Source organism: Melanotaenia boesemani, chromosome 4 (genome assembly GCF_017639745.1).
Source record: "Melanotaenia boesemani isolate fMelBoe1 chromosome 4, fMelBoe1.pri, whole genome shotgun sequence".
NCBI classification, from domain to species: domain Eukaryota; kingdom Metazoa; phylum Chordata; class Actinopteri; order Atheriniformes; family Melanotaeniidae; genus Melanotaenia; species Melanotaenia boesemani.
Window position 1 is genome coordinate 691,050 of NC_055685.1, and position 11,810 is coordinate 702,859.

The window sequence follows — 11,810 nt, forward strand, 5'->3', positions numbered from 1 at the left end:
GTGTAGGTGGATCTGAATACTTTTTTCTGTGCATTGAGCACTAAACACTGGCACTTCAAGGTCATTTAAAAGAAAAAAACAAAAGAAAATTCAAATCGGACAACATTGTTTTTGCAGCAGGGCTTCGGTCTGGAAGCAGGGCTTCGGTCCGGAACCAGGGGTTCGGTCCGGAAGCAGGGGTTCGGTCCGGAAGCAGGGGTTCGGTTTCGAACCAGGGGTTCGGTCCGGAACCAGGGGTTCGGTTTCGGAAGCAGGGGTTCGGTCCGGAAGCAGGGGTTCGGTCCGGAAGCAGGGGTTCGGTTTGGAACCAGGGGTTCGGTCCGGAAGCAGGGGTTCGGTCTGGAAGCAGGGCTTCGGTCCGGAAGCAGGGGTTCTGTCTGGAAGCAGTGGTTCGGTCTGGAAACAAGGGTTCGGTCTGGAAGCAGTGGTTCGGTCTGGAAGCAAGGGTTCGGTCTGGAAGCAGGGGTTCGGTCCGGAACCAGGGGTTCGGTCTGGAAGCAGGGCTTCGGTCTGGAAACAGGGGTTCGGTCTGGAAGCAGTGGTTCGGTCTGGAAACAGGGGTTCGGTCTGGAAGCAGGGGTTCGGTCTGGAAACAAGGGTTCGGTCTGGAAGCAGGGGTTCGGTCCGGAAGCAGGGGTTCGGTCCGGAAGCAGGGGTTTGGTCTGGAAGCAGGGGTTCGGTCTGGAAGCAGGGGTTCGGTCTGGAAGCAGGGGTTCGGTCTGGAAACAAGGGTTCGGTCTGGAAGCAGTGGTTCGGTCTGGAAGCAGTGGTTCGGTCTGGAAGCAGTGGTTCGGTCTGGAAGCAAGGGTTCGGTCTGGAAGCAGGGGTTCGGTCCGGAACCAGGGGTTCGGTCCGGAAGCAGGGGTTCGGTCTGGAAGCAGGGGTTCGGTCTGGAAGCAGGGGTTCGGTTTGGAACCAGGGGTTCGGTCTGGAAGCAGGGGTTCGGTTTGGAACCAGGGGTTCGGTCTGGAAGCAGGGGTTCTGTCTGGAAACAAGGGTTCGGTCCGGAAGCAGGGGTTCGATCCGGAAGCAGGGGTTCGATCCGGAAGCAGGGCTTCGGTCCGGAACCAGGGGTTCGGTCCGGAAGCAGGGGTTCGGTCCGGAAGCAGGGGTTCGGTCTGGAAACAGGGGTTCGGTCTGGAAGCAGGGGTTCGATCCCGAAGCAGGGCTTCGGTCCGGAACCAGGGGTTCGGTCTGGAAGCAGTGGTTCGGTCTGGAAGCAGTGGTTCTGTCTGGAAGCAGGGGTTCGGTCTGGAAGCAGGGGTTCTGTCTGGAAGCAGGGGTTCGGTCTGGAACCAGGGCTTCGGTCTGGAAGCAGGGGTTCTGTCTGGAAGCAGGGGTTCGGTCTGGAACCAGGGCTTCGGTCTGGAAGCAGGGGTTCTGTCTGGAAGCAGTGGTTCTGTCTGGAAGCAGTGGTTCGGTCTGGAAGCAGTGGTTCTGTCTGGAAGCAGTGGTTCGGTCTGGAAGCAGTGGTTCTGTCTGGAACCAGGGCTTCGGTCTGGAAGCAGGGGTTCTGTCTGGAAGCAGGGGTTCGGTCTGGAACCAGGGCTTCGGTCTGGAAGCAGGGGTTCTGTCTGGAACCAGGGCTTCGGTCTGGAAGCAGGGGTTCTGTCTGGAAGCAGGGGTTCGGTCTGGAACCAGGGGTTCGGTCTGGAACCAGGGCTTCGGTCTGGAAGCAGGGGTTCTGTCTGGAAGCAGTGGTTCTGTCTGGAAGCAGGGGTTCTGTCTGGAAGCAGTGGTTCTGTCTGGAAGCAGGGGTTCGGTCTGGAAGCAGGGGTTCTGTCTGGAAGCAGGGGTTCGGTCTGGAACCAGGGCTTCGGTCTGGAAGCAGGGGTTCTGTCTGGAAGCAGTGGTTCTGTCTGGAAGCAGTGGTTCGGTCTGGAAGCAGTGGTTCAGTCTGGAAGCAGGGGTTCTGTCTGGAAGCAGTGGTTCGGTCTGGAAGCAAGGGTTCGGTCTGGAAGCAGGGGTTCGGTCCGGAACCAGGGGTTCGGTCTGGAACCAGGGGTTCGGTCTGGAAGCAGGGGTTCGGTCTGGAAGCCTTCTGCAGTTCATCCAAAATGTGTCTCTGAACTTTGGGGCTTTCCAGCATGTTGAAATTAAGTACATGCCTCATCCTGGTTAAAACACTGAGTTTTATCTTACAGCGTAATGTGGAAAACATGTCTCAGCACGTTGTTCTGTAGGTACAGTAAAAACCCTGCAGCTTATTCAGGCATCATGTTGGAGACATTGTGAAAACAAACACTCATCCGATCATAACTGCCAAGTTCGTCTGTTGGTTTTTGTTTGGCTGCTACATAACTCAGCCTCAGAAACTCGACCACAGAGAGAAATGCAGCTGACTTCCTGACCGAAGGCCATTCACTGTGGACATGAGGGTGAGGCTGTGGTTCAAGGAAGTAGAGACGTCAGGAAAGACGTCTGTGGCTGCTGCACTTTCAGACCTTTTGTTTGCTTTTGTGTTCTAGTGTCCACATATGGAATTAAACAGTCTTGGAGGCTCTGCAACTGGCAATTACACCGGTCCCAAGGTTTTATTTTAAAGAGCCATATTGTTTGTGAAAAGAGGCTTTGTTATGTGTCATAAGCTAGCCACATCTGAGTTGGGGTGGTCTGGGTTTATCTAAGAAGGGGGTGGGTGTTTCTTTATCTAGAACACAGGAAGTTTGCATTATCCCCTAAAAGAATGGCTCAACTTTTAACTGAACTCATGTTTACTTGACTAACGGTACCTAACGATAGTCTGGCTCTAAAGATAACCTACAGCTGAAACTGATGTTTAATTAAAGGTCCCATAACATTTTTAGGATTGTCCTTTAAATGTCATAGAGCTCAGGATGTAGTAACCCTCTCCACAATGTTTGGCAAACAAATTAAATTAGTGTTTCATTGGTATTGTGATGGCTAGGATAGATCAGTTGTAAACCACATAACTACAGCATCCTGGTTTTGATTTCAGCTGTTTGACCGCCTCAAATAAAGCTTCCTGACTCCAGTTAAAGCTGAACGAGATGCCTTTTAACCTGGACCTCAGAGCTTAGGCCTGGATGTGTTTAGCCAAGTAGACCAGCATCACGGAGAAACTGCTGGTCCAGCTTTATCAACAATTAAATGGTATACATTCAAACATGAAAAGTACCATGGCAAGGGCGACTTTGAGTCAGTGATTGACAAATTAAAGGAACAGCTGAAAACACTGTAAATAATTCATTTAAAAAAAGACATTATGAAATGGTACACCGTCTGTTATGTCAAAATTCTACAGATGCTGTAAACCAGGCATGTCAAACTGGTCCAGCAAAGGGCTGTGTGGCTGCAGGTTTTTGTTCCAGCCAGCCAAGAGCACACAGTTTGACCAATCAGCTGTCTGAAGACTGAGATCAGTTGATTGAATCAGTCAAATCTGGTGTGCTGCTGCTTGGTTGGAACAAAAACCTGCAGCCACACAGCCCTTTGCTGGACCAGTTTGACATATGTGCTGTAAACCATGAGGGAGCGTACCATTGGCAAGCTCAACGAAGCAGCGATGTCGTCATGATTCTGTGTCTCGTTCAAACATCAGCCACTTGAGTCATTTCCATCGAAGGAGTTAATGGTGAATTTATCCTTGCTCGCTACGTAACGTGGGGAGTTCAACAGTTGCAGCTGCAGCAGAGAACAGAGAATACAATTCCTGCCTCCAGCACCAACGCTAATCAATGACTTTCATTATGAAGAAGGACTAGTACTGATTTATTATGGTTAAAACTTTAAATTGCCTTTTTGGGATTATTCAACTATTATTAAATAACATTTTTCCACTTCTTAGGGTTGAAACCTTTGATAAGAGCTGAACATTACGATCCAGTGAAAAAAGAGAGCAGGTGATGCTTAAATAGACATGCATCACAATGAAATTTAGCTTCAACGTCAAAGCTGCCTTAATAAAAATCTTTGGCGTGGGCCTTTGGGATTCTCTGTGTTATGTAAGTGAAGGCTGTAAGGACACTTTTCTTTGATATTAAACAACATGATTCCTCATGTTTTTGTGCTCAGGTGCAATGGCTCTCTGCCAAGCGGTGACAAAGGGAGACGGAAAAGTCGCTTTGCTCTGTGCCGCCGGAACAAGGCCAGTGGTGTGAAGCCCAGCACCGTCCACACATCCTGCACGCCGCAGGCTGCCAAGGTGAGGGGGCGTTAAGTGAATGCACGGTGATACACGTGTTACTGCAAGTCCAGCTGTGTAAGGCAAACTTAATGAACATGGAAGACGTGGAAATGCCTCGTTCTTGGTATTTTACTGGCTCTTCTCCTAAAAAATGACCAGGGTAGCTATAAAAGTTTTAGAGGGAGAAACTGAAGGTGATGTTTAGTTCTTGCTGCTAGTTAACTGCTTTATTTATGAAACTTTACCATCACTGAGTTATTGAGTAAACGTGCTTAAGTTCTTTCCTGTCTTAAATATTTTGCTACTGACCATTTCTCCTTATTCATTCATTCATTCTTCAGGCTGTCAGCAGCAAGGAACAACACAGCATATCATACACTCTGTCTCGGGTGCAGACAGTAGTGGTGGAGTACACACACGACAGCAGCACGGACATGTTTCAGGTCAATCAATCTTTCGACATCGACGACTGTTGCTTGAGACCTTTTTGTTTTAAGAAATTAGATTATGTCTGTAAACTGTTTATAGAAAAAAAAATATATACATATGCATGCATGTTTGTTTGTTTTTTCCAAATGTTGACATGTTTAACTTTCTATCTTTGTAATCGTAGATCGGACGCTCCACAGAGACTCCCATTGACTTTGTGGTGATGGACACTGTGCCCGGTGGGCAGAGCCACACTGACAGTCAGACAGTTCAGAGCACCATATCCCGCTTTGCCTGCCGCATCATCTGCCAAAGAAACCCACCGTACTCTGCACGGATCTATGCCGCAGGCTTCGACTCCATCAAGAACATCTTCCTTGGGGTAGGATGCACTCATTTCTGATGCTGCTTGTAGAAGTCGACCGTACATGATAAATCTCTTCTTGACCAGAGCCCCCTGTACAGGCGCGTAGTGCTGAAGATCTTTGCAAACACCAATTCTAAAATGTAACCTACCAAACTCGTGGGGAGACCCTCAGCTAAAAGACTTTACCAAGTATTGCCACCCAAATGAAACACTGTTCAAACCTTAAGTAACTCTTATCAGAATGTATAAAAAACATGAGAGCAGCACCGTCTAATTTCTCCAGCTCAAGCAAACCACACAAAGAAGGTGTAACTTGAAAGCAAAGATTACAAAGATGTCTGCTAGCGAGCTAGAAGCCAAAATCATAAATTAGGTCTTATTTTTGCTGTTTTGAGATAGAAGAATATGTTGCACCTCAGTAAACTCTGCTGTCTTCTCCTGTGACTCCACCTTTGTTTGAAATGGATCCTGTTGGCTTTCAATCCATGCTCAATCCAATCCACTTTATGTATATTCTACATTATAAAATCACATGGTTGCTAATGTGATGTACATAAAACGTGTAGTTTCCATGAAGATTAAGGGTATAGATAGTGTATCTGAGAAAAGAGCACTGGAAAAAAGAGTGCTGAAATAACACATAACATTCCCAAAGAAGAAAGAAGGAAGTACCGGGGAGAGCTGGAGCTAAGCTGAAGGCTATCGCTACAAAAGACGGAGGTACAAGCCCCCAGTTCCATCGGTGATTATGGGAAATGTTAATGCACTGATGAATAAGATGGATGAACTTTTGCCGCTGGTCAGAAATGACAGGAAGTCTTGGGAGAGCTGCGTGATTATGGCTAACAGCTAACACACCTGATGCTAATGTGGAGCTCCCCGGATTCTCTCTGGTGCGGGTTAACAGAGACACAGCAGCATGTGGCCAAAGCAAAGGAGATGTGAACAAGAGGTGGTGTAACCTGGGCCATCTTACTGTAGAATCAGTGGTATGCTATAAGGACTGTGAACCGTTAGCCGTTAGCCTCAGACCCTGTTACTTACCAGGGGGGTTCACGCACGTTCTGGCTGTTTGTATTTACATCCCACCTAAAGCTAACATGGAGGCAGCGGTTGAGACTGTGCAGGCTACGATTGCAGAGCTCCAAACACATCCTGATGCCCTTGTGGTCATTTCAGGGGACTTTAACCACATCACCCTGAAGTCTTCACTGTAATCAATCCACCACCACCAATAACACCCTACTCGCAAGGACTAAACCGTAGATCTTTTCTATGCTAGCACAGGAGATACGTATGTAGCCACAGCGCTCCCCCGTCTTGGAAAGTCAGATCACAACCTGGTGACCCCAAGGCAACCCATAACCAGCCAAACCGAGGGGGTGGTCCCCTTAAGTGAAGGATGAGCTCAGACTGCTTTGCTAGAACAGACTGGCGTGTGCTGCTGGATCAGTATGAGGATGTCTTACAGACTATATGCTGTTTTGTGTAGACACTGTTGTACTGGTTAAGACCGTAAGCTGCTATGCCAATAATAATGCCTGGAAAACAAGGGAGTTGAAAAAGGGTCTTAATAGGAAGAAGATGGCTTTTAAAAGTGGAGATAAGGAGGAGTTGAAGGGGGTCCAAACAGACCTCAGGGACGGTCTAAAATCAGCAAGAAAGACGTACAAGGAGAAGGTGGAACTGAGGTTCAGTGAAAACAACATCAAGGAAGTATGGGAGGGAGTCCAGACAATCACGGCTGCAAGAAAGAGACGGGAGTTATTGGGGGCGCGTTGAGAGGGCAGAGGAATTAAACCTCTTTTAATCCTACGCTGCCAACCCCCTCTGATTCTACTCCACCGCCACCTGCACCGAACTCCCAATCACAGGTGGACCTCTGTCCCTCCACCTCTCCACCACCCTCTCTTCTTCTACCATTTGCCCAGAGAGACCTGTTTTGGGACAGTTTCCTTCCCCCTGTTCTCCCTCCTTGCTGGATCCCATCCCCACACCTGACAGAACCTCCTCACCTCCACATGCAGCAGCCCTCCACTCTGCTCATATTACAGGACATCAGGTGAGAGGAGAGCTGAAGAGACTTAACATCAGAAAAGCAGCTGGCCCTAACAAGGTGTGTCCCAGACAAGCTTGTGGCTCCTTTCCAACATCTTTTTAATCTGAGCCTAAGCCTGGGTATAGTCCCCTCCCTCTGGAAAACATCATGTATCATCCCGGTTCCAAGATTAGGCATCCTAAAAATCCCAATGACTTCCGACCACGTGCTTTAACCTCACATAATGAAAACCGTGGAGGGGTTATTACTACAAAGGCTGAAGACACAGGTACAACATGCACAGGATCCTCTTCAGTTTGCCTATGGGGAGATGGTGGGGGTGGAGGATGCGGTCCTGTATCTTCTCCATCCGACTCTCTCCTACCCGGACAAAGGAGGCTGTGCCATGAGGATTCTCTTTTTTGATTTCTCATGTGCATTTAACACAATTCAGCCCCTTCTGTTGCAGGAAAAGCTCACCAGCGACTGCAGTATGTGAAGATGGGAAACATCTCCAGCACCGTCAGCAGCAGTGTAAGGTGCTGCCCCCAGCCCTGTTCAGCCTGTACACGGCAGATTTCCCCTACAACTCTGAGACGTGCTATATGCAAAAGTTTTCTTACGATACAGCTATTGTATTCTGTATTAGAGGGGATGAGGAGGGGGAGTACAGGAAGCTGGTGTGGGAGGAACCAGCTGACGCTGAATGTAATGCAAACAAAGGAGATGATAGTGGATTTTCGGAGGAAGACCACCTTTCTACAACCTGTCTGCATAGGTAGAGAAGGTAGAGACAGTGGGTACCTGGGGGTCCTGCTGGACAACAAACTGGACTGGACACTGAACACTGACCTCTACAAGAAAGGTCAGGTGAGGCTGTACTTTTTGATGAGGCTTAGATCTTTCAACATCTGTTCAAAGTTTCTGAACATGTCTGCAGTTGCCTGTGTGCTTCTGTATGCTGGTGTGTGCTGGGGATACAGTACCAGCAAGAGCAACACCCACTGGCTGAAGAAATCATCAGGAAGGCAGGCTTTGTGGTGGGGCTGAAGCTGGCTCCTGTGGAAACAGTGGGCAGGCAGAAAACAGTCCAAACTTACAGCAGTGATGGAGAAGGCCACCCATCCTCCGCTCGGCCTTCACTCAGAGCAGGTCCAGCAGCAGACTGCTGCCTCCACAGAAAGACGGAGGAGGCCATTAGACTATACAACTCTGTGGAGGGTAGGGGGAGAGAAGAGAGGGGACACTAAAGCACTTTTGAACTTTGACCTTTATTATAAGCTTTGATATATTTTATTAAGTATTTTATTGCTATGATGATATGTTTTTATAGGATGAATGGTTTTAATGTATGTGTGAAGCAGATGACCACAATGAATTTCCTTCGGGATTAAGAAAGTTTAATTATTCAATCAGTCCCTGGCTCAGGGTTCACGTCTTTCTGGAACATCTGAGGTGAATGTTCCCTCGATTCTTGTGACTCTGATGATTGATAGAGGTGTCGATTGGGCCAAAGGGTTCCTGGGAAATCTACCTGCATATTAAATTATTAAAACATCTTTTAAACTTCCTCAGACATTACTTTACTCATTCCTGATGCACTGGCTGCTATCCTCTGGGTTTCTTTTAAAGTAACGTGGCTTTCTTTTAGGAGGTAACAACTTATATATATTTCAGGAGAATAATTTCGCACGTCTCGGCTTTCATTTGAGACAAAGATCCTACATACAGCTCTTGTAATTATGACGATATACTTAATTTATTTTGGGTTGATAATTTCAGACAGGAGGCAGAAAAAACAGGCCTTGTCAGGAAGAGATGGAATGTGATACAAGGTGGACGAGCTAAGAATAAATTCCTGACTTCTTTACAGGAGAAGGCTGCTAAGTGGAGGATGCAGGATGGCCAGATGGATGGACTGACCACTAATGGCGTTCTGGTGATGCATCCTCGCCACGGCTTTAACCAAGACTCCAAACCTGGTTTTTGGAGGGAAATCTCAGTCTGTGGTAAAGTCTTTACACTGCGAGAGACCAGATCAGCTCAGCAGAGGGGAAAGATGGTGGGTAACCCCCAGTCTCTCTCTCTCTCTCTCTCTCTCTCTCTCTCTCTCTCACACACACACACACACACACAAATACTATAAGATGTTTTATTCACAGAATTTGTTTAGCACAATCTTGTTTTGTTTTACGTTACTGGCCTTCAGTTAAAAAGTGATAACTTTCTGCAGTTATGAGCAGTCCTGCAGTGAGTTGAGAAAACAGAAAACGGTGAAGATGAACACGATTGGAAGGAACAACATCTAATTAACATCTTCTGTCGTATTTATTTATTTTCAGATAGTAACCTGTTGTTGTTCGCAGGTGGAGTCTGAGTCTAATGAGCTGGTGGACGGCTCCCTTATAGACCTGTGTGGTGCTACTCTGCTATGGCGGACGGCGGAAGGACTGGCACATACCCCCACCGTCAAGCACCTGGAGGTGCTGCGGCAGGAGCTGAACGCCGGGCGGCCACAGTGCCCTGTGGGATTAAACACTCTGGCCTTCCCCAGTCTGCGGCGAAAAGACGTCCTGGATGAGAAGCAGCCGTGGGCCTACCTGAGCTGTGGCCACGTGCATGGCTACCACAGCTGGGGAGGGCGCCGTGACCCCAAGGTCGAAGCAGAACATCAGGAAAGGGAGTGTCCCATGTGCCGCACAAGGGGCCCCTATGTGCCACTGTGGCTGGGCTGTGAACCGGGCTTCTACGTGGATGCGGAGCCCCCCACCCACGCCTTTATCCCTTGTGGGCACATCTGCTCAGAGAAGACAATGGCTTACTGGAGTCAGATCCCTCTACCGCATGGCACTCACGCTTTCCACGCCGCCTGCCCGTTCTGCATCCAGCCACTGAGCGGAGAGACCGGCTGTGTCAGACTCATCTTCCAAAGCCCGCTGGACTAGAAACCACCAAGACTCTTCACTTGAAGCATTAAAGGGGTAAAAAACATGGAGTTTGTGTGATTTTCTTAATCTTTCTTCCTAAAGAAGTGCATTTAATGGGTTGATTCCTGCCTTGGTGTGACTCGGGCAGGGTTTTCCTCTAGGTGGAAGTTCTTCCCTGGACACAGCTGCAAAACAACAGATTTTTCCATGAACTGTTTTTATTTATTACTTAGCCTCTTAGCATTAGTGCTCAGTTTAATAACAAGAACACTGCCCAGTGTTTCCTTCCAGCTCAGTTCTAATTTAATGAGGCATCAACTCTAACATCGTCTTAGTTCCGGTTCAGTGTTGTTGTCCCGTTGTGGCCCAAACACGACTTTGGACATTTTTTGGGAAAAATATTAATTTTAAGTGGACCAAAGAGAAAGAGGGAAAAAAAGAGTTGTGGCTCAAATTCTGGAATAATAGTGTTATTTTTATTTTATTATTTTTAAATTAAATGAATTTGTTCCTGCTGTTCTTTAAATAAAAATGTATGTTTATGATGGGAAATGTTTGAAACTGCTGCCCTGTGACTTGAAACATGTAGTTAATATTAGTTTGCTTTTTCTAACTAAATTAAAATTACAAATTACAACCAGCTGATCTATATTGTGAGCAATAAACATTTACTAAATAACTGTTTATTAAAACATTTTGATTTAAAAAGCCCCCCAAGCCACCATGAAGCCAAAGGTTCCACCTCGAATCCGACATGAATTTCATTGTTTTTTCCTGATAAAGATGAACCCTGGGACCTCATATAACATCCTTTTTTATTTCCATTTCTCTTCATTTTCGTTAAATATTTGTTTACAGAATAAACTGCAGACAGTTGTCATTATCTAAGATTTTCTTCAGGTGGGACAGAAACTAGATGCTGACCAGTCTGCTGAACCATTTATTCCTCATTCCCTGGTATTCAGCATTATTGTGACTTTTCGGTTGTTCATATCGTTGTGCGGTCTTGATGCACATTGACTGTACACAATAAAAACACAGTTCTTGTTTGTAGCTGTTTTTGTGTGTGTGTGTGTGTGTGCGCGATGGAATGTTGATAAATTCATAAGTCTTAGTTTACCTCCTAAAAGCTTTAAATGAATATTAAACTAAAGCCAGAACAACAGAATAAAAAACCCTCATTACAAGATGAAACATCATCACTGAGAAGACTAAATGATGTTATTTATTTATTTATTGTGTGTGTAGCACTGAGGAAATCATCTGTAAGAAATCACCTGCAGGATTTTGTTGACAGGCTTTAAATACAACCTTTGCTGTAGACTGTCAGTGAACAGACCTGCAGTCTGGTCAGGCAACTTTTACTTGAATAATTTATTAGTGAGTTAAATATCACGTTTGCTAATTGGCCATGTTGCCTGCAAATAAAACCTCATTCAAACTCGCCTTTTCACATAAATAATTCTTTCTACTTAATTTCTCCTTTAAAATGATGTGCTAGATACAAAATACTAACAGGCAAACTGAATTAAGCTCATAGCCATAATTAGGTCATTATGCCATCTGAATAATGGCTGTAAGTGCAAGCCTACTGAAACCGAGGCTCCCGGCCAGGTTCTGAGAGCCGTGAGCACATTGGTAGAGTTTGCTTGAGATAGGGTCACATGCAGGTTCTAAGAGCTGTCAGATCCTTTTTTTCTAGGCGCTGTATTTTAACAGATGGACAGGAAAGCTGGGTCAGAGAGAGCCTGCAGGAACAGGCCTCCAGCCTGGACTCTAGCCCGGACCAGCTGCACCGAGGAGCTGTGGCCTCTGTACGTACGTGAGGCAGCTCAACAAGCTGAGCAACACACCGCTCCAGCTGTCAGCACATGTGATGAAGTCTAACTTTACCTGGGATCA

The 11,810-nt window shown here is 46.8% G+C and overlaps 1 protein-coding gene across 1 annotated transcript in view; it reads left to right on the forward strand.

Moving 5' to 3' along the window:
• The window catches only part of LOC121638422 (E3 ubiquitin-protein ligase pellino homolog 1-like), an 18,889-nt gene extending 7,928 nt beyond the window's left edge, over window positions 1–10,961 (forward strand). Inside the window, exons 3-7 of the mRNA XM_041983205.1 lie at window positions 4,036–4,165; window positions 4,489–4,590; window positions 4,761–4,958; window positions 8,855–9,043; window positions 9,348–10,961. Coding sequence (XP_041839139.1) covers window positions 4,036–4,165; window positions 4,489–4,590; window positions 4,761–4,958; window positions 8,855–9,043; window positions 9,348–9,926 — 1,198 coding nt within the window. The 3' untranslated portion in view covers window positions 9,927–10,961. The remainder of the gene's footprint in view (window positions 1–4,035; window positions 4,166–4,488; window positions 4,591–4,760; window positions 4,959–8,854; window positions 9,044–9,347) is intronic.
• Window positions 10,962–11,810: the final 849 nt, after the last annotated feature.